The 21,643-nt window shown below is 53.9% G+C and overlaps 2 protein-coding genes across 9 annotated transcripts in view; both read right to left on the bottom strand.

Annotated features, from left to right (window-relative positions):
* LOC133356811 (reduced folate transporter-like) overlaps positions 1-12,163 on the bottom strand; it is a 35,310-nt gene extending 23,147 nt beyond the window's left edge. Inside the window, exons 1-3 of one of the 8 annotated variants that reach the window (XM_061574511.1) lie at positions 11,676-12,163; positions 10,219-10,565; positions 4,584-4,686 (exon numbers count right to left, since the gene is read on the bottom strand). In XM_061574511.1, coding sequence (XP_061430495.1) covers positions 4,584-4,591 — 8 coding nt within the window. In that variant the 5' untranslated portion in view covers positions 4,592-4,686; positions 10,219-10,565; positions 11,676-12,163. Of the gene's footprint in view, positions 1-151; positions 838-4,583; positions 4,687-7,101; positions 7,574-10,218; positions 10,566-11,675 lie in introns of those variants that run through there. The other 7 variants (XM_061574512.1, XR_009756899.1, XM_061574510.1 and 4 more) reach the window with 7 other exon arrangements.
* A 363-nt stretch (positions 12,164-12,526) lies between these two features.
* LRRC74B (leucine rich repeat containing 74B) lies at positions 12,527-21,200 on the bottom strand. The gene is made up of 10 exons (XM_061574287.1): positions 21,010-21,200; positions 19,419-19,596; positions 18,061-18,209; positions 17,555-17,687; positions 16,637-16,843; positions 16,296-16,405; positions 15,704-15,819; positions 15,491-15,569; positions 14,964-15,056; positions 12,527-14,564 (listed from the first exon to the last, which is right to left on the bottom strand). The coding sequence occupies exons 1-10, from the start codon at positions 21,073-21,075 to the stop codon at positions 14,172-14,174; spliced, it is 1,524 nt and encodes a 507-aa protein (XP_061430271.1). The 5' UTR covers positions 21,076-21,200; the 3' UTR covers positions 12,527-14,171.
* Between the last annotated feature and the right edge of the window lie 443 nt (positions 21,201-21,643).

Genomic DNA, 21,643 nt, shown 5'->3' with positions numbered 1-21,643 from the left:
AGCCCACTGAGCGATGAGCTCATTTTTCAGAAGCGACCTGGTGGTCACAAATGTTAGCTCAACGAAGTGGCTTATCACGTGTAACTGTTTTGCACCAAATATTCTCAATAACCTAACTGCATTCCGAAGGGGCTCTGCCACGGTTGGATACCTGGTCGAGGTTTTGCCGGTCAGCCCTTGGCACGGTCGTTCTCTGCTCTAGCCGCGGTCGGAGAGTCCTCACGTAGCACCTCTCTGTCTGGTGCCGAAGGTACCCCGGGAGAACTGGTGTCTGGCAGCCACCCGCCTCACGGTACAGAGGTGCACACCCTTAGGTCACGTCTCGAGAGGGAGGGCGCATGGTCAGCAGGTTGCCTCAACTGGAATCATTCTTGGTGATGGATCGTGGCTATAGGGGAGCTCCGAGCGGGTGATTAATGACCGCTTTCCTCGACGCACACAACTTGTTCCATGACAGATGACGCATCTGCTGTTGCAGATAATTACACGAACTGGGCAGTCAACATTTCATCTCTCCTATCTCGGGATTTTTTGGCATATCTCTCGATTGTGCTTTGACTTTGAACAGCCAAGAAGAATCTGGAAGAGTCTCTTCTGAAGAGAGATGATCGTCGGATAAATGATGCCAAGGCCGATAAATTCCATCCATTGTCAAAAATAAATCTACGAGGCCACGCGCATCGTCATCGAGCCAGAAAAATAAACACATTTGACCCACACAAATGTCACGACGCACGCCACACGAATACCGCCAGAAGCTGCACCCACCACCACAGTGTGGTGCAACAGCCGCGTCCCAAACAAGTTGCCATTACGCGGAGTGGACAGTTTTAACCTTCCATCCTCGATGGCGTTTCCAGCACCGCTTTGACAATCGCGAACAAAAATCTCCCCACGGCGTTGGGTCGGTGGTGCTCACGACGTTTTAAAATAGCCTCGTCCAGGCTCTGGAACGGTGTCTTGGGTGCTACAAGGACAAAGATTTGAAGTAAATGTTTGTCAACTCTTACATTTTAACCGTATATACACCGTCTCTTCACTGTAATTGTTACTTTTCGATTTACAGCTTTCGCGACTGCAGGGATTCATCTTCTTGGTTCTTTCGGTAAAGTCACGTAGAAGGGAAATAATAAAATAAAATAAAAAATGGGTCCTCAGGTGGCTCCGACAGTCCTGTTCTTCACCTGAGGATGGCTGCCTGCGTTGTGGTTGAAACGTCGTGAGAATTTTATTATGATTTATTTTTATTATTTTATTATTTCCCTTCAACGTGACTTACCAAAAGAACCAACAAGATCTTATTGTTAGTTTTCACGTTCGGTTAGAAACACTTAAGTCTGTGCTCTGCAGTTGCCTGCCATGAAAGTGGACCTCAGTTGTTTGCCCAATCCTTGCCCCGGATGCTCAAAACAAACTGAATAAAGGAACATGCCGGGCGCAATAACACAGCAGGAGCTGTTGCACGCTAACCACGCGACCTTGTAACAATCACAGACACAAAGATCCCCCAGTGTCGCATTAACAGACTGTTGGGGCAAGTGCTGTTAACGAGCAGCACCTATGAAGGCCAGCACTGTGGCACACGAGGGGGTGGGTGGCCAGCACCACGCCCGGCCGCCTTTGTCTCCCTCGTGGCGATGTTCACACACCGCACCGGGTACTCACTTGAGGCCGAGTCGACCTAGGCGAGGCCCACGACCGGTTCAGATAATCGTCACCGGTGTTGGCCGTGAGCGGGAATCGAACTCGGGACGCCGGGTTCGTATCGCAGCGTAACGCTAACCGCTGCACCACCACTCCCCATGAATCACAGGTACACAACGGACATGGCAATAGACACGTCGAGCCCCGAAGCACAAACGGCGTATGCCTGCAGTAGCCCGCACAACCACGCGCGCGTGCACACGCTCGCCGCTTGGCACACTGGCGCTCGCACCTCCCGAGTAGCACGATCGGCTACGTGCGGAGCGAAAGAAGTTCAGCGTACGGTACATTTGTAGTAGCAGGGTGCCATGGCCTGCCAGCTCTGAACCAAATTCTTCAACCACACCAATGTCATACACCCAGCCATCACACTCACCATGGAGGTGGAAAAGAGACCCGATGGCTCATTGGGACACTCTGTCTACAGGAAAGCCACCCACACGGACGCCAATCAAAAAACCTGACTCCCACCACCATCCAGCCCAGAAGAATTCCCTCATCAAAACTCTACACCACAGGGCTCGTTGCATTTCCGACCGTCACCACCTAGCCAGTGAACTGGAGCACGTACACCAAGCCCTCAAGGTGAATGGATATTCGGATTGCACAATCCGTAAAGCTGTCACACCCAACCGTTGAGAGAGAACCACCTGAGGACCCAATCAAAACCATCACCTTACCATATATAGCAGTGGTCACCAAAAACATTTCCAAAACATGAGCAAACACAAGATCCAGGTTAAATTCAACACGGTACATAAAATTCGTGATCTGATCCCATCTGTGAAGGATGTGATCCCTTACATGCAATACCCCCGTGTCTACAAACTAAGCTGTGCCTGCGGCAGCAGTTACATTGGGAAAACCAAGCAACATGTTTCCGACCGTGTTCGTGTACACAAGGCGGATCTGAAACACGGTAGAACTAATACCTCTGCCGTGGCTGATCATTGTTTTAACGCTGTGGGCACACATGAAATAGATTTCCCCAAGACGAAGGTACTATGCAAACCCACTGGCTATCAACAAAGATGTATTCATGAAGCCATCCAGATATATAAACACAGACACAATTTCACCCGAGAAGATGGGTACAAACTGAGCAATCATTGGAAGGATGTTATTAAACAGGTAAAGTCTTAACTTGCTGTGATGCTTTCATCCTACCTGCCGATGTTAGCAGTTATTTCTGCATTACCTTGTTAAATGTCTTTACATTAACAGGCTAAATGTCTCGCTAACATAGCCGCTGCTTCCCTTTTCCTCGATGTGGCGGTGGCTCTCGTTGTTTAATAGGCTGAACGTGTCTCATTAACACAGCCGCTGCTGCGGGAGCCATCTCACATTGACATTCTAATCTATAATCTCAACGTAGGCGTGGGGTTACATTAACAGATTGACATGCTAATCTTTAATCTCACCGTAGCCATGGGGTTACATTAACACATTGACATGCTAATCTCTAATCTCTAGCAATACAATGGCCGAGGTATATTACTTGTAAATTCCATCTCTAGCCCCGCCCACTTACCCTTGGGTTGGACCCATCTCAAACCTTTAGAACCTCTTGCTGCAGCAGCTCTCCCGCTATATTTCTCCTGCCTCAGCAGTTCGCCTGCTGTATTTTTCACCTGAAGACGATTGCTTGTGTTGCGATCGAAACGTCGTGATTTTTTTTCTATCTACGTGACTTTACCGAAAAACCCAAAAAGTAGGAGGGATAATCACGAGTATGGGCGCGTTATATAATAACCAACTACATTAGGGGCATAACCGGGTTAAAGGTCAAGAGCAGGGTCAGCCGGGAAGCTCGGGGAACCTGCTCGAAGGTTCTAGGAGGCGTGGCCGGAGGCAGGGCCTGGCCACACCGGGGAGTATATAGGGGGGACGTGACCCAAGGTTCGGGGCTGTCGTGGGGTCCGGGTCCTGGCTGCCGTCGCTGTCTTCACCGTCATCTCTTCTTCATCGTCCGACCGCGTGGCCGATCCTCTGCACGGCTCCCATCGTCATCGTCGCTATATTAGTCAGCCAGCTATAGATTTAGACGCCAGTGATGGGGCTGCGTAGATGGGTCAGCTATGCGTAGCCCTGTGTATATATAGAAATGTCGCCCAGTGATCGTGCCTGAAGTGTGAGAAATAAATAAGAAGCCCTCTCCGCGCTGTGTCCCGCAAGTCGCTCGCTACACGTACAAGGGTGGCTCGTCGCCACCTCTCGCGTGCCGGGTGTGGGGGGCGCCAGCAGCACAAGGGAGTGGTGGCTCTCTACCACGGGGTTCCGGGGACTATCGCTATCAACGCTTTACAACAGAACGGAGGCCTCTCCAGGGGACGCTAATATTTCGGCCGGTCTCATTTCGTACGGCATCATTCGTGTGATTTGCGTCACAGGACGCTGTAATTTATGATAAAGGTTTTCGGGTTAGATCGCGTAAGTATAAATGTTGTGTCAAAACCCTCCACCACCCGACACAGACATTTAGCAAGGCATTTGTCACGTTACCAAAACGCCAATTAGTGACTACTTCAGCCCACCGGTGTGTCGGAGAGTAAATCCACAACATTTACAATTTGAGTACCGTGACGTTTCGCTGGTAATGACATCAACCAGCATCATCATCGGGCGATTTGCCAGAATAGTGAAGCCATTCACGGGCTTCCGCTCTTACATAGAGCAGCAGCAGCAGGGCGCCGGCGGTTGCACAGATTTCTAACAGAGGCACGGCAAGGCAGCCAGGACCAGACCTGTACATTGCCATATTTTGGCCAACTCCCTGAATAATGTTTATAACGTATTCGTGGGCAGAGCCACCTTCCTCACCAACCACACAGAACTTTGGCCACCCACCCACCACCACCAACACAACCACCACCACTCACCTCGCCATGTCCCCCACAGCCGTCTCTCTTCCTCCACTGTCGCAGTTGCCGCTCCGCCACGTCGACACGTGTGTGTGTGTGTCTGCGTCTCGCCGAGTGTGCCCTGGGTGAGGCAGGGAGACGTGTGTGATGCAGAGGGGGGGGGGGTCTCCGAGTCGACAGATTTTTAACTCCAAACCACCACAACAACAACAAGACTGTTCAGGGAGTCGATCGGCAAATGCTTGCGGGCACCCCAGAAAGACAAAACCACACAAGGGACACACACAGTGGGTCACAGTGGGGTAACATCATGCCCAGTTCACACACACACACACACAGTGGGGTAACATCATGCCCAGTTCACACACACACACAGTGGGGTAACATCATGCCCAGTTCACACACACACACACAGTGGGGTAACATCATGCCCAGTTCACACTCACACACAAAGTGGGGTAACATCATGCCCAGTTCACACTCACACACACAGTGGGGTAACATCATGCCCAGTTCACACTCACACACACACAGTGGGGTAACATCATGCCCAGTTCACACTCACACAGTGGGGTAACATCATGCCCAGTTCACACTCACTCACACAGTGGGGTAACATCATGCCCAGTTCACACTCACACTCACACAGGTGTGGGTAACATCATGCCCAGTTCACACTCACACAGTGGGGTAAATCATGCCCAGTTCACACATCACACACACAGTGGGGTAACATCATGCCCAGTTTCACAACACACACAGTGGGTACATCATGCCCAGTTTCACACTCACACACAGTGGGGTACATCATGCCCAGTTTCACTCTCACACTCACACAGTGGGTAACATCATGCCCAGTTCACACTCACACACACAGTGGGGTAACATCATGCCCAGTTCACTCTCCCGACTCCACACAGGTGGGGTAACATCATGCCCAGTTTCACACACACACACACAGTGGGGGTAACATCATGCCCAGTTCACCTCTCACCACTCACACAGTTGGGTAACATCATGCCCAGTTCACACTCACACTCACACAGTGGGGTAACATCATGCCAGTTCACTCTCACACTCACACAGTGGGGTAACATCATGCCCAGTTCACTCTCACACTCACACAGTGGGGTAACATCATGCCCAGTTCACACTCACACACACAGTGGGGTAACATCATGCCCAGTTCACACTCACACAGTGGGGTAACATCATGCCCAGTTCACACTCACACTCACACAGTGGGGTAACATCATGCCCAGTTCACACTCACACACACAGTGGGGTAACATCATGCCCAGTTCACACTCACACTCACACAGTGGGGTAACATCATGCCCAGTTCACACTCACACACACAGTGGGGTAACATCATGCCTAGTTCACACTCACACACAGTGGGGTAACATCATGCCCAGTTCACACTCACACACACAGTGGGGTAACATCATGCCTAGTTCACACTCACACACAGTGGGGTAACATCATGCCCAGTTCACACTCACACACACAGTGGGGTAACATCATGCCTAGTTCATACACACACAGTGGGGTAACATCATGCCCATTTGACTCGCACACACGGACAAAGTCCTCTTCTGTGCCTTACAAAATGAAATAATTGTCTACCCACGTGACTTTACCGAAAGAACCAAAGGGTCTGGATTCCTGCAGTCAGCAACGCTTAAAATCAAGACTGAAGTAGCGAAGTGTTACACAGCAACAAATAATAATACTAACACCCTCGAAGAGAAACGCATGTAAATGTATATTACATATATATAATAGGCATGACATCTTAGGCATTGGCCCTTCTAGACGGGATATTAGCCAACCCTTCACCCATTATTTTTCTTTTAAAGTTTGGGAACCACTGACTTAAGACTATTTAAAACTATTTGTTGTATTTTACCAAGTAAGGCCCACTCAGCTGTTTTGTTTCAGAAGCGACCTGGCCATCACAAATGATAGCTCAAGGAAGTGGCTTATCATTAGCATCAGATGGTGATTTATAGCAGCAGCAAAACCTCTAAACGGGTGTTTCTAAATGTCCAGGGAAAACCCGGAGGACCCTGACAAAAATTCACACTCGCAAACTCCAAATATACAGCAGCAGCCGTCAAGGTCGGGATGGAACCCACGGCCTCCTGTATACCAGGCGAGGTAGTTAACATCTTATAGCCACCGTGATGATGATGAGAGGACACGCAAACTATAAATATACAGCAGGTATCGTAAGGTTCGGGATCGAAACCACGACCTCCTGTATACCAGGCGAGGCAGTTAACATCTCCGAGCCACCGTGATGATGATGATGAGAGACACGCAAACTCTACATATACAGTAGGTATCGTCAGGGTCAGGATCGAACCCACGACCTCCTGTAGACCAGGCGAGGTAGTTAACATCTCCTAGTCACCGTGATGATGATGAGAGAGACACGCAAACTCCACATATACAGCAGGTATCGTCAGGGTCTGGATGGAACCCACGACCTCCTGTAGACCAGGCGAGGTAGTCAACATCTCCTAGTTACCGTGGCGTCCCAAAGACGAGCCAAGGGCGACTTCCAATAATTATCCGGTGATTGTTGCTGCTGCTGCTGCTGCGGATGAGAGATGATTGTGGCAGGGCCATACCGTCGTGTGACACCCACTCGGCTCCTCTCTCGGTAGCTAGACTGTGCCCGAGCCCAGCACTGGGACAAAGGTCACAGTGGGTTGTCCCCTGGCGGTATCGATGAGGGTGGGCGGCGCAGTTGTGGCCATCAAGTGACACGCGCACTGCGCGCACGTGACTCTCACTCATCACCATCGTCATCATCATCACACACCACTCACACACCATCATCGCCACCATCACCACCACCATCATCATCACCTTCATCATCCACCCCTCCTCGCTCGCTCGCCAGAAAAAACATCACAAACCACACACACCATCACACACCACCACTCACACACCATCACACACACTCACAAACCAGCATCACACGCCACTCACACACCATCACACACCACTCACACCACACACACACCACTCACACACCACACACACACATCACACTCACTCACCATCACACGCCACTCACACATCACACTCACTCACCATCACACGCCACTCACACCACACACACACCACACACACATCACACTCACTCACCATCACACGCCACTCACACATCACACTCACTCACCATCACACGCCACTCACACACCACTCACACACCACACACACATCACACTCACTCACCATCACACGCCACTCACACATCACACTCACTCACCATCACACACACATCACACTCACATCACACTCACTCACCATCACACGCCACTCACACATCACACTCACTCACCATCACACGCCACTCACACACCACTCACACACCACACACACACATCACACTCACTCACCATCACACGCCACTCACACACCACTCACACATCACACACACATCACACTCACTCACCATCACACGCCACTCACACATCACACTCACTCACCATCACACGCCACTCACACACCACTCACACACCACACACACACATCACACTCACTCACCATCACACGCCACTCACACACCACTTACACCACACACACACATCACACTCACTCACCATCACACGCCACTCACACACCACTCACACACCACACACACACATCACACTCACTCACCATCACACGCCACTCACACACCACTCACACATCACACACACATCACACTCACTCACCATCACACGCCACTCACACATCACACTCACTCACCATCACACGCCACTCACACACCACTTACACCACACACACACACATCACACTCACTCACCATGACACGCCACTCACACACCACTCACACACCACACACACACATCACACTCACTCACCATCACACGCCACTCACACACCACTCACACCACACACACATCACACTCACTCACCATCACACGCCACTCACACATCACACTCACTCACCATCACACGCCACTCACACATCACACACCACTCACACATCACACACACATCACACTCACTCACCATCACACGCCACTCACACATCACACTCACTCACCATCACACGCTACTCACACACCACTCACACATCACACTCACTCACCATCACACGCCACTCACACACCACACACACATCACTCACACATCACACACACACACATCACACACACCACACTCACTCACCATCACACATCACACTCACTCACCATCACACGCCACTCACACATCACACACCACACACACTCACTCACACATCACACTCACTCACCATCACACTCACTCACCATCACACGCCACTCACACATCACACTCACTCACCATCACACGCCACTCACACATCACACATCACACACACTCACTCACACATCACACTCACTCACCATCACACATCACACTCACTCACCATCACACGCCACTCACACATCACACTCACTCACCATCACACGCCACTCACACATCACACACCACACACACTCACTCACACATCACACTCACTCACCATCACACATCACACTCACTCACCATCACACGCCACTCACACATCACACTCACTCACCATCACACATCACACTCACTCACCATCACACACCACTCACACATCACACTCACTCACCATCACACACCACTCACACATCACACACCACTCACACATCACACACACATCACACACACACACACTCACACATCACACTCACTCACATCACACATCACACTCACTCACCATCACACACCACTCACACATCACATCACTCACACATCACCACACACATCACACTCACTCACCATCACACACCACACACACACATCACACACACATCACACTCACTCACCATCACACGCCACTCACACATCACACTCACTCACCATCACACGCTACTCACACACCACTCACACATCACACTCACTCACCATCACACGCCACTCACACACCACACACACATCCCTCACACATCACACACACACACATCACACACACCACACTCACTCACCATCACACATCACACTCACTCACCATCACACGCCACTCACACATCACACACCACACACACCACTCACACATCACACTCACTCACCATCACACTCACTCACCATCACACGCCACTCACACATCACACTCACTCACCATCACACGCCACTCACACATCACACATCACACACACTCACTCACACATCACACTCACTCACCATCACACATCACACCTCACTCACCAGTCACAACTCCCCACTCACACATCACACTCACTCACCATCACACGCCACTCACACATCACACACCACACACACTCACTCACACATCACACTCACTCACCATCACACATCACACTCACTCACCATCACACGCCACTCACACATCACACTCACTCACCATCACACATCACACTCCACTCACCATCACACACCACTCACACATCACACTCACTCACCATCACACACCACTCACACATCACACACCACTCACACATCACACACACATCACACACCACACACACTCACACATCACACTCACTCACCATCACACATCACACTCACTCACCATCACACACCACTCACACATCACATCACTCACACATCACACACACATCACACTCACTCACCATCACACACCACACACACACATCACACACACATCACACACACTCACCATCACACGCCACTCACACAGAGGGGCACAGTTCGCCGTGTCTCGTGCGCCTCGACCCCGCTGTTGAAGAAGGCGGCGGAGACTTTCACCGCCGGCGCTTCAGCAGCCCAGGCGGGGGGGGCCGTGCGTGGTGGGGGGCCGCGTGGTGGGGGGCCGTGCGTGGTGGGGGGGCCGCGTGGTGGGGGGCCGTGCGTGGTGGGGGGCCGCGTGGTGGGGGGCCGCGTGGCCACAGCGGCCACGACTCGCGGCCCCTGTGGCCCCTGCGGCTCTCGCGGGCTCCACTCCCGCAGTCCTCGCGGAGGGAGACGCGGCGCATTCCCCGCCGCGTCCTCCTCCGCGTCCTCGCGCTGAGGCGACAGGTCGCAGCGAACGAGACAGTCGAGACAACGTAGACAGCTGAGACAGTCGAGACAGACGAGACAGCTGAGACAGACGAGACAGCGTAGACAACGTAGACAGCTGAGACAGACGAGACAGCATAGACAACGTAGACAGCTGAGACAGACGAGACAGCGTAGACAGACGAGACAGCGTAGACAACGTAGACAGCTGAGACAGACGAGACAGACGAGACAGACGAGACAGCGTAGACAACGTAGACAGCTGAGACAGACGAGACAGCGTAGACAGACGAGACAGCGTAGACAACGTAGACAGCTGAGACAGACGAGACAGCGTAGACAGACGAGACAGCGTAGACAACGTAGACAGCTGAGACAGACGAGACAGACGAGACAGACGAGACAGCGTAGACAACGTAGACAGCTGAGACAGACGAGACAGCGTAGACAGACGAGACAGCGTAGACAACGTAGACAGCTGAGACAGACGAGACAACGTGGACAGACGAGACAACGTAGACAACACAATGCAGAGCAGGGGACACGCACTAGGCGGGGGGGGGCAGGGACGAGGGGGGGGCAGGACGAGGGGGGGGGGACGAGGGGGGGGGGGGGCAGAGACGAGGCGGGGGCAGGGGGGAGCAGGGACGAGGCGGGGGGGGGGCAGGGACGAGGGGGGGGGGCAGGGACGAGGGGGGGGGGACGAGGGGGGGGCAGGACGAGGGGGGGGCAGGACGAGGGGGGGCAGGACGAGGCGGGGGGGGGGGGGCAGGGACGAGGGGGGGGGGGGGCAGGGACGAGGGGGGGGGACGAGGGGGGGGCAGGACGAGGGGGGGGCAGGACGAGGGGGGGCAGGGACGAGGCGGGGGGGGGGGGGGCAGGGACGAGGGGGAGCAGGGACGAGGGGGGGCAGGGACGAGGCGGGGGGGGGCAGGGACGAGGCGGGGGGCAGGGGGGAGCAGGGACGAGGGGGGGCAGGGACGAGGCGGGGGGGGGCAGGGACGAGGCGGGGGGGGGGCAGGGACGAGGGGGGGCAGGGACGAGGCGGGGGGGGGCAGGGACGAGGGGGGGCAGGGACGAGGCGGGGGGGGGGCAGGGACGAGGGGGGGTGCTCACCAGTGAAGTGGCTGCGAGCGGTTTTGCACTTGAGTCTTGAGCCGAGTCAGCAAAGAGGTTCGCGGTTCACCGCGGTCCCTCACCGCCCCTCGCACGAGGCGGCTGGCGGGGCGGGGGTGCCACTTAGGGGTCGCGGTGAACTGTCTCGGGTGTCTCAGGCGGCGTTGGTGATTGTTGTTGTTGTTGTGGTGTCACGTAGCTGCGCTTTGGGTTCGCTCCACGATATTGACAACAAAGTCGCCTTTGTTTATTCCCTTGTGGTGGTGTTGTCGCCGCGACGATGATGTCTTCTTATATTTATGAATCATGCATATCAATGTCATTTATATGCAGACATTAAGGCCCCCCCCACCCCCCCACTTGTGGTGTTCGCGCCTGACCGGCTCACGACTTCACCGGATACCCAGAGACGGTGAATTCCTGCAGCCACGAAAGCTTTCAGTGAAGATTCATTCATTTATGTTTCCGCCTTGTCATGGCACTTTGTAGGATGAACGTTGAACTGCTCTGCAGTAATGACGAGGGCTTGACAGCTCTGACACTACCACCACTGTTACCACCACCACCACCACACTGTCACCATCACTGTCACCATCACCACCACTGTCACCACTACTACCACCACCACTATCACCACCATTGTCACCACTACTACACTGTCACCACCACCACCACTGTCACCACCACCACCACTATCACCACCACTGTCACCACTACTACCACCACTGCTACCACCACCACCGCTGCCACCACCACCGCTACCACCACTGTCACCACTACCACCACCGCTACCACCACTGTCACCGCCACTCCGCTGGTGTCTCCTCTTGCTGCCGCTGGGACCCCTCGTGGTGTTGGTGGTGTTGTGGTCTGTGCTCTCGTGGTGTTGGTGGTGTTGTGGTCTGTGCTCTCGTGGTGTTGGTGGTGTTGTGGTCTGTGCTCTCGTGGTGTTGGTGGTGTTGTGGTCTGTGCTCTCGTGGTGTTGGTGGTGTTGTGGTCTGTGCCCTCGTGGTGTTGGTGGTGTTGTGGTCTGTGCCCTCGTGCGATGGGATCGCGCCACGTGCCGCAGATTCGCAGCATTCGTTTGAAACGCCGCCTACCCTCGCTTCAGAGATGTATTCAAGAATGTCTCTTGGTTACATGTTTTGTTTATCATACAAACTAAAAAATGATCACGTTTTTTCCCGTAGGCCCTTTTAGTTTTCGTAGGCCCTAGGCGAGTGCCCACTGCTGTGGACAACACGGCCCCGGTGAGTGGGCATACGAAGAATGGCCCCTGAAGTTCACACCGAGACCCATCGACTTGCAGAGACCTTTAGACTCATCCAGAGATCTGTAGATTCACATACAGAATCATACACCCACAGCAACCCATACAGAGATCGATAGTTTAACATACAGAATCACAGCAACCCACACTGGCATCTATAGATTCACATACAGAATCATACACTCACAGCGACCCATACAGAGATCGATAGTTTAACATACAGAATCACACTCACAGAGACCCAAACAGAGATCGATAGTTTAACATACAGAATCACACTCACAGAGACCCATACAGAGATCGTTAGATTCACAGAGACCCATCGACTCAGGCAGATATCTGTATGAAGGAGGCATCATCAAAGCAATACACATTGCTACTCCTGACACAATTATCTGGCTCAACCACTTCAACATAGAATTACTTTGTAATGTTCGCATTCTGGCGTTCTCTGGTCTAACACTGGTGCTGGTGGTGGTGAGGCAAGCACATAAAGAAGGTTGTCTCTGGTGTAGGCCAATCCGTTTCAAAGAAAACGTATTATCATCAGAGCATTTCTGTTTGTAAGTTTTGCCAAATGTACGTGTGGTTAATACAGACTTGATGATACCAAGAAAAATGTTTCTCTATTTGGTGCTTGACATCTTAACGCCTCCTGTTTTATTGCCAGAAAGGGTATAAAAGCTATTATTAGTATTCTTCCATAATTGTTTAATACACAAAAACATGTCCCACAGATAACAACATTACAGTTGTTGCCACAACATCAGCCACACCAAGAAGGCGAACACCAACGAAAGATCGGCAAGTGCAATTTCTCAAAAGTCGAATACTCATCGGATTTTTGTTCATCTCGCTGATAATTCGCAACAACTTGAAGCTCTCAGGCCCCGGCGGGTTCCCACGCTCGGTGGTCAGCAGCAGCTGTGGCCCCGGTGGACACGCAGATTGTGGAGGAGCCATCGCTACCTTAACACGCAGCAGCAGGAGGCTTTGGCGACCAATATCCATAATAGAGGGGGGTGGGGGGGGGGGGTTTGGGGGCGGGGACCATAGTCACGGAGCAAACAGCGATGTGAAGAACATTTAACCAAATGATCATGACGCTGATGAGGTGGCACACCGCACCCGATTGTTTGGTCTGCAATTTGAAACTGTGGTGGTGTCAGGGATGACGTTGGGTTATGCGGTAGCTGTGGTGTGAAGTGTCACGGTGGTTGTGGTGGCTACGTGGTTGCGGCGGATACAACGGTGGTTGTGGTGTCGGTCGTGATGTCGGTCGTGGTGTTGGTCGCGATATCGGGAGTGATGTTGGTAGTGGTGTCGGTTGTGATGTTGGTCGCGATGTCAGGAGTAATGTTGGTAGTGGTGTCGGTTGTGATGTCGGTCGCGATGTCGGGAGTGATGTTGGTAGTGGTGTTGGTTGTGATGTCGGTCGTTGTATCGACTGTGACGTCGGTGGTGACGTCGGTCGCGGTGTCGGTGGTGGCGCTGCTGGTGGGGTTTGGCTTGGGCCGCCTCTTTGAAGGCACGAGCCCCCCGTGTTTGACCTGAAGATTTGGGTTCAATCCCCGCACCTGTTCATGCAGCTCCTCAAAATCAGCGTTCACATGGATTGCCTAAACAAACACACAGAGACAAAGATTATCCGGTGGCGTTAGCAAACTGTTGGGGTTAAGTGCGGTTTAGTAAGCACCCATGAAGGCCGGTACACGGTGCCAATAGCGCTGTTCACACGTGAGCGGTCACATATGACGTGCCCTGGGTGTCGCGCGTTCGCCACTTGCTGTCGAGGTTCACTCGTACCAGAGAGACTAAAGAACAACGACCCTGAGCGCACCCACATCAAGCGGGACATCAAACCGCATCAAGCGTCCGCGGCAAAATGAGGAGGCACCGCTGCTCTTAAACCGGCAGACGCTGCAAGCACGATGTTTTTTACATTCACAAACGACCAATTCACAGGATCCATGGGGCCGTGGAGAAAAACAACCCGACGCTCGGAGCCGGTGGCTCACCGTGAAGTCCAGCCTCTCGAGCGCACACGATGAGTTCTTGGCGGCGGTGAGGACCGCAAAGCAGCCAGCTGACTGCATGGGGTTCCTGCCCATCTGTGGAAGGAGGACACGAGCATGAGGCACGGGAGGCATGGAGGTACAAACACAGGGACATGTGGACACGTGGACACAAGGGGAGACAGGATCTTTGGGGTCACGGAGACGCAGACACACGGGGTCATGGGGTACTGGGATCACATACACAGGAAGACGCAGGCTCATGAGGACACGGCAACACAGAGACACGGATGATATAATAAAACCACCATTGTGATCAGGGTGTTGTGATGAGATAGCTGAGCGTTGTGTATGTATGTGGTCATGTGCTGCGATGAGGTGTGAGATGAGATGAGTCGAGTGATGAGGTGTGTGGCGAGGTGTGTGATGAGTTGAGTGATGAGTTGAGTGATGAGTTGAGTGATGATGTGTGTGGCGAGGTGTGTGTGTCTAGGTGATGCGATGAGCGACGAGGAGAGTGACGGTCTCACGGAGAGAGTCCGCAGGGTGGAGTTGAGCTGCAGGCACTTGGCGAGGAGCACTGCGCCCTCGGGGTTGATGCGATTGTTACTGGAGATGGGGGGGGAGATGGAGGGGTTGGGAGGGAAGGTTGGATGAGGGGTGGGGGGGACACATCAGATGTCAGCAGCGGTGAAGACACGAGGAGGAGCCGTGTCGGTGCCGCCGTGTCGGTGTCGTGTCACCTGACGTTGAGCTCCTCGAGGACGTCGTTGGTCTTGAGCGCTGCCCCCAGTGCCGAGGCTCCCTCCTTGTCCAGGCCGTTGCTCGACACGTCGAGCACACGCAGCACCACGTTAGCCTGGACACACACAAAGACAAACATCCCCCGTGTAGCCTCAACACACTGTTAGGGCAAGTGCTGTTAACGAATAGCACCTTTTAAGGCCGGCACGGCACACAAAGAGGTGGTGTGGCCAGCGCCACGCCCGGCCGCCTTTGTCTCCCCATTGGTGAAGTTTACACACCGCTACACCAGGTACTCATATGTGGCTGAATCGACCTAGAGGAGGCCCAGGACCGGTTTAGATAAACGTCACTTATGTTTGCCATGAGCGTGTATCTAGGTGTGTATCTGGTTGTGTATCTGGTTGTGTGTCTGGTTGTGTATCTGGTTGTGTCTGGTTGTGTATCTGGTTGTGTATCTGGTTGTGTATCTGGTCGTGTATCTGGTTGTGTATCTGGTCGTGTATCTGGTTGTGTATCTGGTTGTGTATCTGGTCGTGTATCTGGTTGTGTATCTGGTTGTGTATATGTGCCACTCGTAGCTGTACTCACGGAGAGCCCCTTGGCCAAGGCAACCGCACTTGGCCCTCGGATCTCGTTCCAGCTCAAGTTGAGCTCCTTCAGGCCGGAGCTCTCGCTGAGCAGCAGTTGCAACCAATCACCTGTCAGACAACGTCTCACATGACCCCTGTGCCTACTCAGATATTGACACAATCTGTGAAAACGGGCTTTAGAGCTCATAGGATTTCTCTGGTATAAGTAAAAATTCTGATTCAATGTCAGGTGACACATCGATACTGCTACAATGTCTCCTGTACCCCCCATGAGTCTAGGATGTCCTCCCCGTGTCTTTGTGTGTCCCCCCGTGTCCCCGCGTAGGGGAAGGTAGATACCTGAGCCGCGCCCCAGCTGGTTGTGAGCGAGGCTGAGCGAGCAGAGCGTGTGGTTGGTGGCAAGGGCTGTGGCAAGGGCGGCCCCCGTGGAGTCGCCCACGCGGTTCCCGTCCAGCACGAGGCGCGTCAGCGTTGCGTTCTCCAGCAGCACGGGCGCCAGGGCCGTGCCTCCCGCGTCGCCCAGAGCATTGTCCCGCACGTCCAGGTCTACCGCCGGTGCCCGGTGTTCCCGGCAAAGTAAAACAATATGACAAAACACAGTTTTGTCCATGATGACCGTGGCATTGCCCTTGTCGGCTGAGAGGATTTTATCATTTTTATTTGTATTCAATTTATTCTTATTTTTCTATCTACGTGACTTTACCGAAAGAACCAATGGATAAGACAAAACATCTCCTTCCTGTATCTGTCCCATCAGATAAAGTGTCTTATTGACACATCCCGTCGGCAACACGGCCTTCTGGGAGTGCATCATTTCAGCGGCGTTGGTTCAACGCAAAGTCCTTGGCGGGATCAGACTTGCCGCTGAAGTTCCAAATGTTTACAGGCAAGGGCCCTCCTTGTTAGACGGCAGTCATGGTTCTTCATTGACATGCGTTACCTTCAATATATCATCCGCATCTCTCCACGTTACCCATCGTAACACGTTGCGCCTGGTTATCCTGCACGCCCAGCCTCGAATGTGACCCCGCCTAGCACAGTTGCTAACTCCCCAGGCCACGGTGGCCACCCTTTCACACTGTGGACCAAACAAGGACGAATTTTTCCCATTTGGCCCACTCCCCCTATAGAAACCCCGTGCTAAGGTTCGGCACGGCAATGATAACGGTACCAGATATTGGCACAAACCGATTCCCGCCACCCGAACCCAGATTCCAAATTTGCCGGACCTGGCGGCGACCCTGGGCCCACGCTCACTCTGTACTGACACGTTCTCTCTCAGCATGTCCGCCAGGTACACGCCCCCCATCGCTCCCGCACAGTTGTCCCGGAGGTCCAGGCTTGTCAGCGACGTGTTGCTGACGAGCGACAGGCACACGGCGTGGACGCCCTGCGCGGAGCGACACGCGTGACACAACGCGATGACGTGACAGGTCGCAACAAACGCACGGGTGGCGCGGTGACGCGACGGGCCAGGTGATGTCTGTGACGGGCCAAGGAAGTGGCGCCGATGGGTGAGGCCGGTATGCAATGGGCGAGGTGATGTCACAGTGGGCAAGGGGGTGGCATGATGGGTGAGGGGTGGCATGATGGGTGAGGCCGGTATGCAATGGGCGAGGTGATGTCACAGTGGGCAAGGGGGTGGCATGATGGGTGAGGGGGTGGCATGATGGGTGAGGGGTGGCATGATGGGTGAGGGGTGGCATGATGGGTGAGGAGGGTCATGATGGGTGAGGGGGGGGTGTCACGTGGGGCCGTCTCGCCTGGGGCCCCAGGCCGTGGTGCGCGAGGCTGAGCTGCGCCTCGTGCATGTGCCGCGAGAAGAACGAGACGGGCACGAGACGCAGCTGGCGGCACGCCTCCTCGTACTGCGCTCGCGCCCTGTGCACGCCCAGCGCACCGGGGCCACCCACTGCAACAACAACGTCCACAGCAATGTCCACAACAATGTCGACAGCAACATTAATCGGGGTGCCCCGGTGGCGCGATGTTATCTCCCTCGCCTGGTATACAAGGAGGTCGTGGGTTTCATCCCGACCCTGACGCCTGCTGTATATTTGGAGTTTGTGTGTTCTCCTTGTGGTCGTGTGGATTTGTCTCCGGATCCTCCGGTTTTTGCCTCCATATTTAGAAACATTTTTTGAGTATTTGGCTGCTATAAAATTCCACGCGATAAGCCACTTCGTTCAGCTATCATTTGTGGCCAGCTTTTGAAAAATAATTATAGAGCTCAGTGGGGCCTTACCTAGTAAAATCAAACAGTTTAATAATATCAGCATCATCAATGTCATAGCTAAGTGCTCGTTCATAGAACTGAACGACGCTGTCAGTGAAAATGTACCGCCAGTGGCTCTGTGTTGTGTGCACACACACACGCACAAAGACCCCCCGTATAGCTTTAACAGACTGTTGGGGCAAGTGCTGTTATCGAGTAGCAACTATGAAGGCTGGAACGGCACACGAGGGGGTGGGTGGCCGGCACCACGCCCGGCCGTCTTTGTCTCCCCAGTGGCGATATTTATACACTGCACCAGGTACCCATTTGGTGCTGAGTAGACCTAGTGGAAGCCCAGAACCGGTTCAGATAATCGTCACTGATATTGGCCGTGAGCGGGAATCGAACCCGGGTCGCCGGGTTTGTAGCGCAACGTGCTGACCGCTCCACTACCGCTCCTCACACACACAGACACACACACACACAGAGACACACACACACACAACAGCGGTGACGCCACCACGACGCTTGTGCCAGGCCATGTGCACGTTGAGGCCACGTGAAGTGTCGAACGCCCGCTGGCAGGAGGTCACGGGGCAGACCCAGCAGGTGCCACGGGTCGACTGACTGAGACGACCGAGATGACTGGTCGATGCACCACCTGTGCCCCCTACTGTGCCAACTTGCTGTGCTTTAGCCACCCGGCGCTCCGCTCGTTGTTGTGAGCGTCGCGCCTCCGCCCTCCGTTGTTGCTGGAGGGCGACTGCCTCCAACTCTCCAGTAGCGTCCTTCACGAGCCGCCTCCTCCTCCACTGAGGCCGCCGATCTTGACACCGGCTTGTTTACCATTCATCAGCAAGTCCACTCAGCTCTAAATCTGCGCACACACACAGCACGTGCTCGCACCTTCACCCTCCAGGTCGGTGTCCCAGCCCTCGTCCCCCTCAACTCCATCGCCCGCATCGTGAGCGATCGTCCTCCCCCCGGTGCCCTCGCTCTCCCCACCATCCTCACGCGCTTCTCCTCCTCCTCCTCCACCATCGGGGCGCTCCGAACCGTGGAAGCCGGCACTGCGGCTCACCTCCTGCGCCACCACCAACAACAACAACCACCACCACCCAGGCAGAGCCACAGTCACCTACATCAACCACCACCAACAACAACCACCACCACCAAGGCAGAGTCACGGTCACCTACATCAACCACCAACAACAACCACCACCACCCAGGCAGATCCACAGTAACCTACATCAACCACCACCAACAACCACCACCACCCAGGCAGATCCACAGTCACCTACATCAACCACCAACAACAACCACCACCCAGGCAGATCCACAGTCACCTACATCAACCACCAACAACAACAACCACCAAGGCAGAGTCACGGTCACCTACATCAACCACCAACAACAACCACCACCAACCCAGGCAGATCCACACCTACATCAACCACCACCAACAACCACCACCACCCAGGCAGACCCACAGTCACCTACATCAACCACCACCAACAACAACCACCACCACCCAGGCAGAGTCACGGTCACTTACATCAACCACCAACAACAACAACTACCACCACCAAGGCAGAGTCACGGTCACCTACATCAACCACCAACAACAACCACCACCACCCAGGCAGATCCACAGTCACCTACATCAACCACCACCAACAACCACCACCCAGGCAGATCCACAGTCACCTACATCAACCACCAACAACAACAACCACCACCATCCAGGCAGACCCACAGTCACCTACATCAACCACCACCACCAACAACAACCACCACCAACCCAGGCAGAGACACAGCTACATCAACCACCACCACACAACCTACACACTTCCACAAGACAAAGATCCCCCGTATAGCCTGTAACAGACTGTTGGGGCAAGTGCTGTTAGCGAGTAGCACCTATGAAGGCCAAAACGGCACGAGTGGGGTGGGTGGCCATCAACACGCCCGACCGCCTTTGTCTCCCTCGTGGCGATGTTTACACAGGCCGAGTCGACCTAGGTGTGTGTAGATGGTGTGTACACGTGGCGTGTGTGTGTGTGGTGTGTACACGTGGTGTGTGTGTGTACACGTGGTGTGTGTGGTGTGTACACATGGTGTGTGTGGTATGTGTGTACACGTGGTGTGTGTGGTGTGTGTAGATAGTGTGTACACGTGGTGTGTGTCTGTGTGTGTCTGTGTGTGTCTGTGTAGATGGTGTGTACACGTGGTGTGTGTGTGGTGTGTACACGTGGTGTGTGTGTGGTGTGTGTAGATGGTGTGTACACGTGGTGTGTGTGTGGTGTGTGTAGATGGTGTGTACACGTAAGGTGTGTGTATACGTGGTGTACACGTGGTGTGTGTACACGTGGCGTGTGTGTGTCTGTGTGTGTGTGTCTGTGTGTGTCTGTGTGTGTGTCTGTGTGTGTGTGTCTGTGTGTGTGTCTGTGTGTGTGTGTGTCTGTGTGTGTCTGTGTGTGTGTGTTGTACTCCGTACGCGATCGCTGACGCCGCCGCGGCTGTGTGGGTGGCCAGGCCGACTCGGGGGCGAAACCTCGTCCATGCCGAGCGGACGTCCCACCCTCCCCGAGACTCTCACCCGAGTCTCAGTGTCACCCCCAAGTCTCTCACCCCCCAAGTCTCTCACCCCCCAAGTGTCACCCCCGTGTCTCAGTGTCACCCCCCAAGTCTCTCACCCCCCGTGTCTCAGTGTCACCCCCCGAGTGTGGCTCTGAAGAAGCGTCTCGGCCTCGCCACGCGTCGCCATGGAGACGGCGCGCGCCTCTCCTCTGCAGCCACGAGGCGGCGCTACACACCGCCTGTTACCATGGCAACTTAAACTCGACATACACACCGTCTGTTACCATGGCAACTTAAACTCGACATACACACCGTCTGTTACCATGGCAACTTAAACTCGACATACACACCGTCTGTTACCATGGCAACTTAAACTCGACATACACACCGTCTGTTACCATGGCAACTTAAACTCGACATACACACCGTCTGTTACCATGGCAACTTAAACTCGACATACACACCGTCTGTTACCATGGCAACTTAAACTCGACATACACACCGCCTGTTACCATGGCAACTTAAACTCGACATACACTAAGGGGTAACCA

The sequence above is a fragment of the Lethenteron reissneri genome, chromosome 55 (assembly GCF_015708825.2).
Source record: "Lethenteron reissneri isolate LAM-NWPU_2019-01 chromosome 55, ASM1570882v1, whole genome shotgun sequence".
In the NCBI taxonomy this organism is placed as follows: domain Eukaryota; kingdom Metazoa; phylum Chordata; class Hyperoartia; order Petromyzontiformes; family Petromyzontidae; genus Lethenteron; species Lethenteron reissneri.
This window is presented reverse-complemented; position numbering and strand designations above follow the sequence as displayed.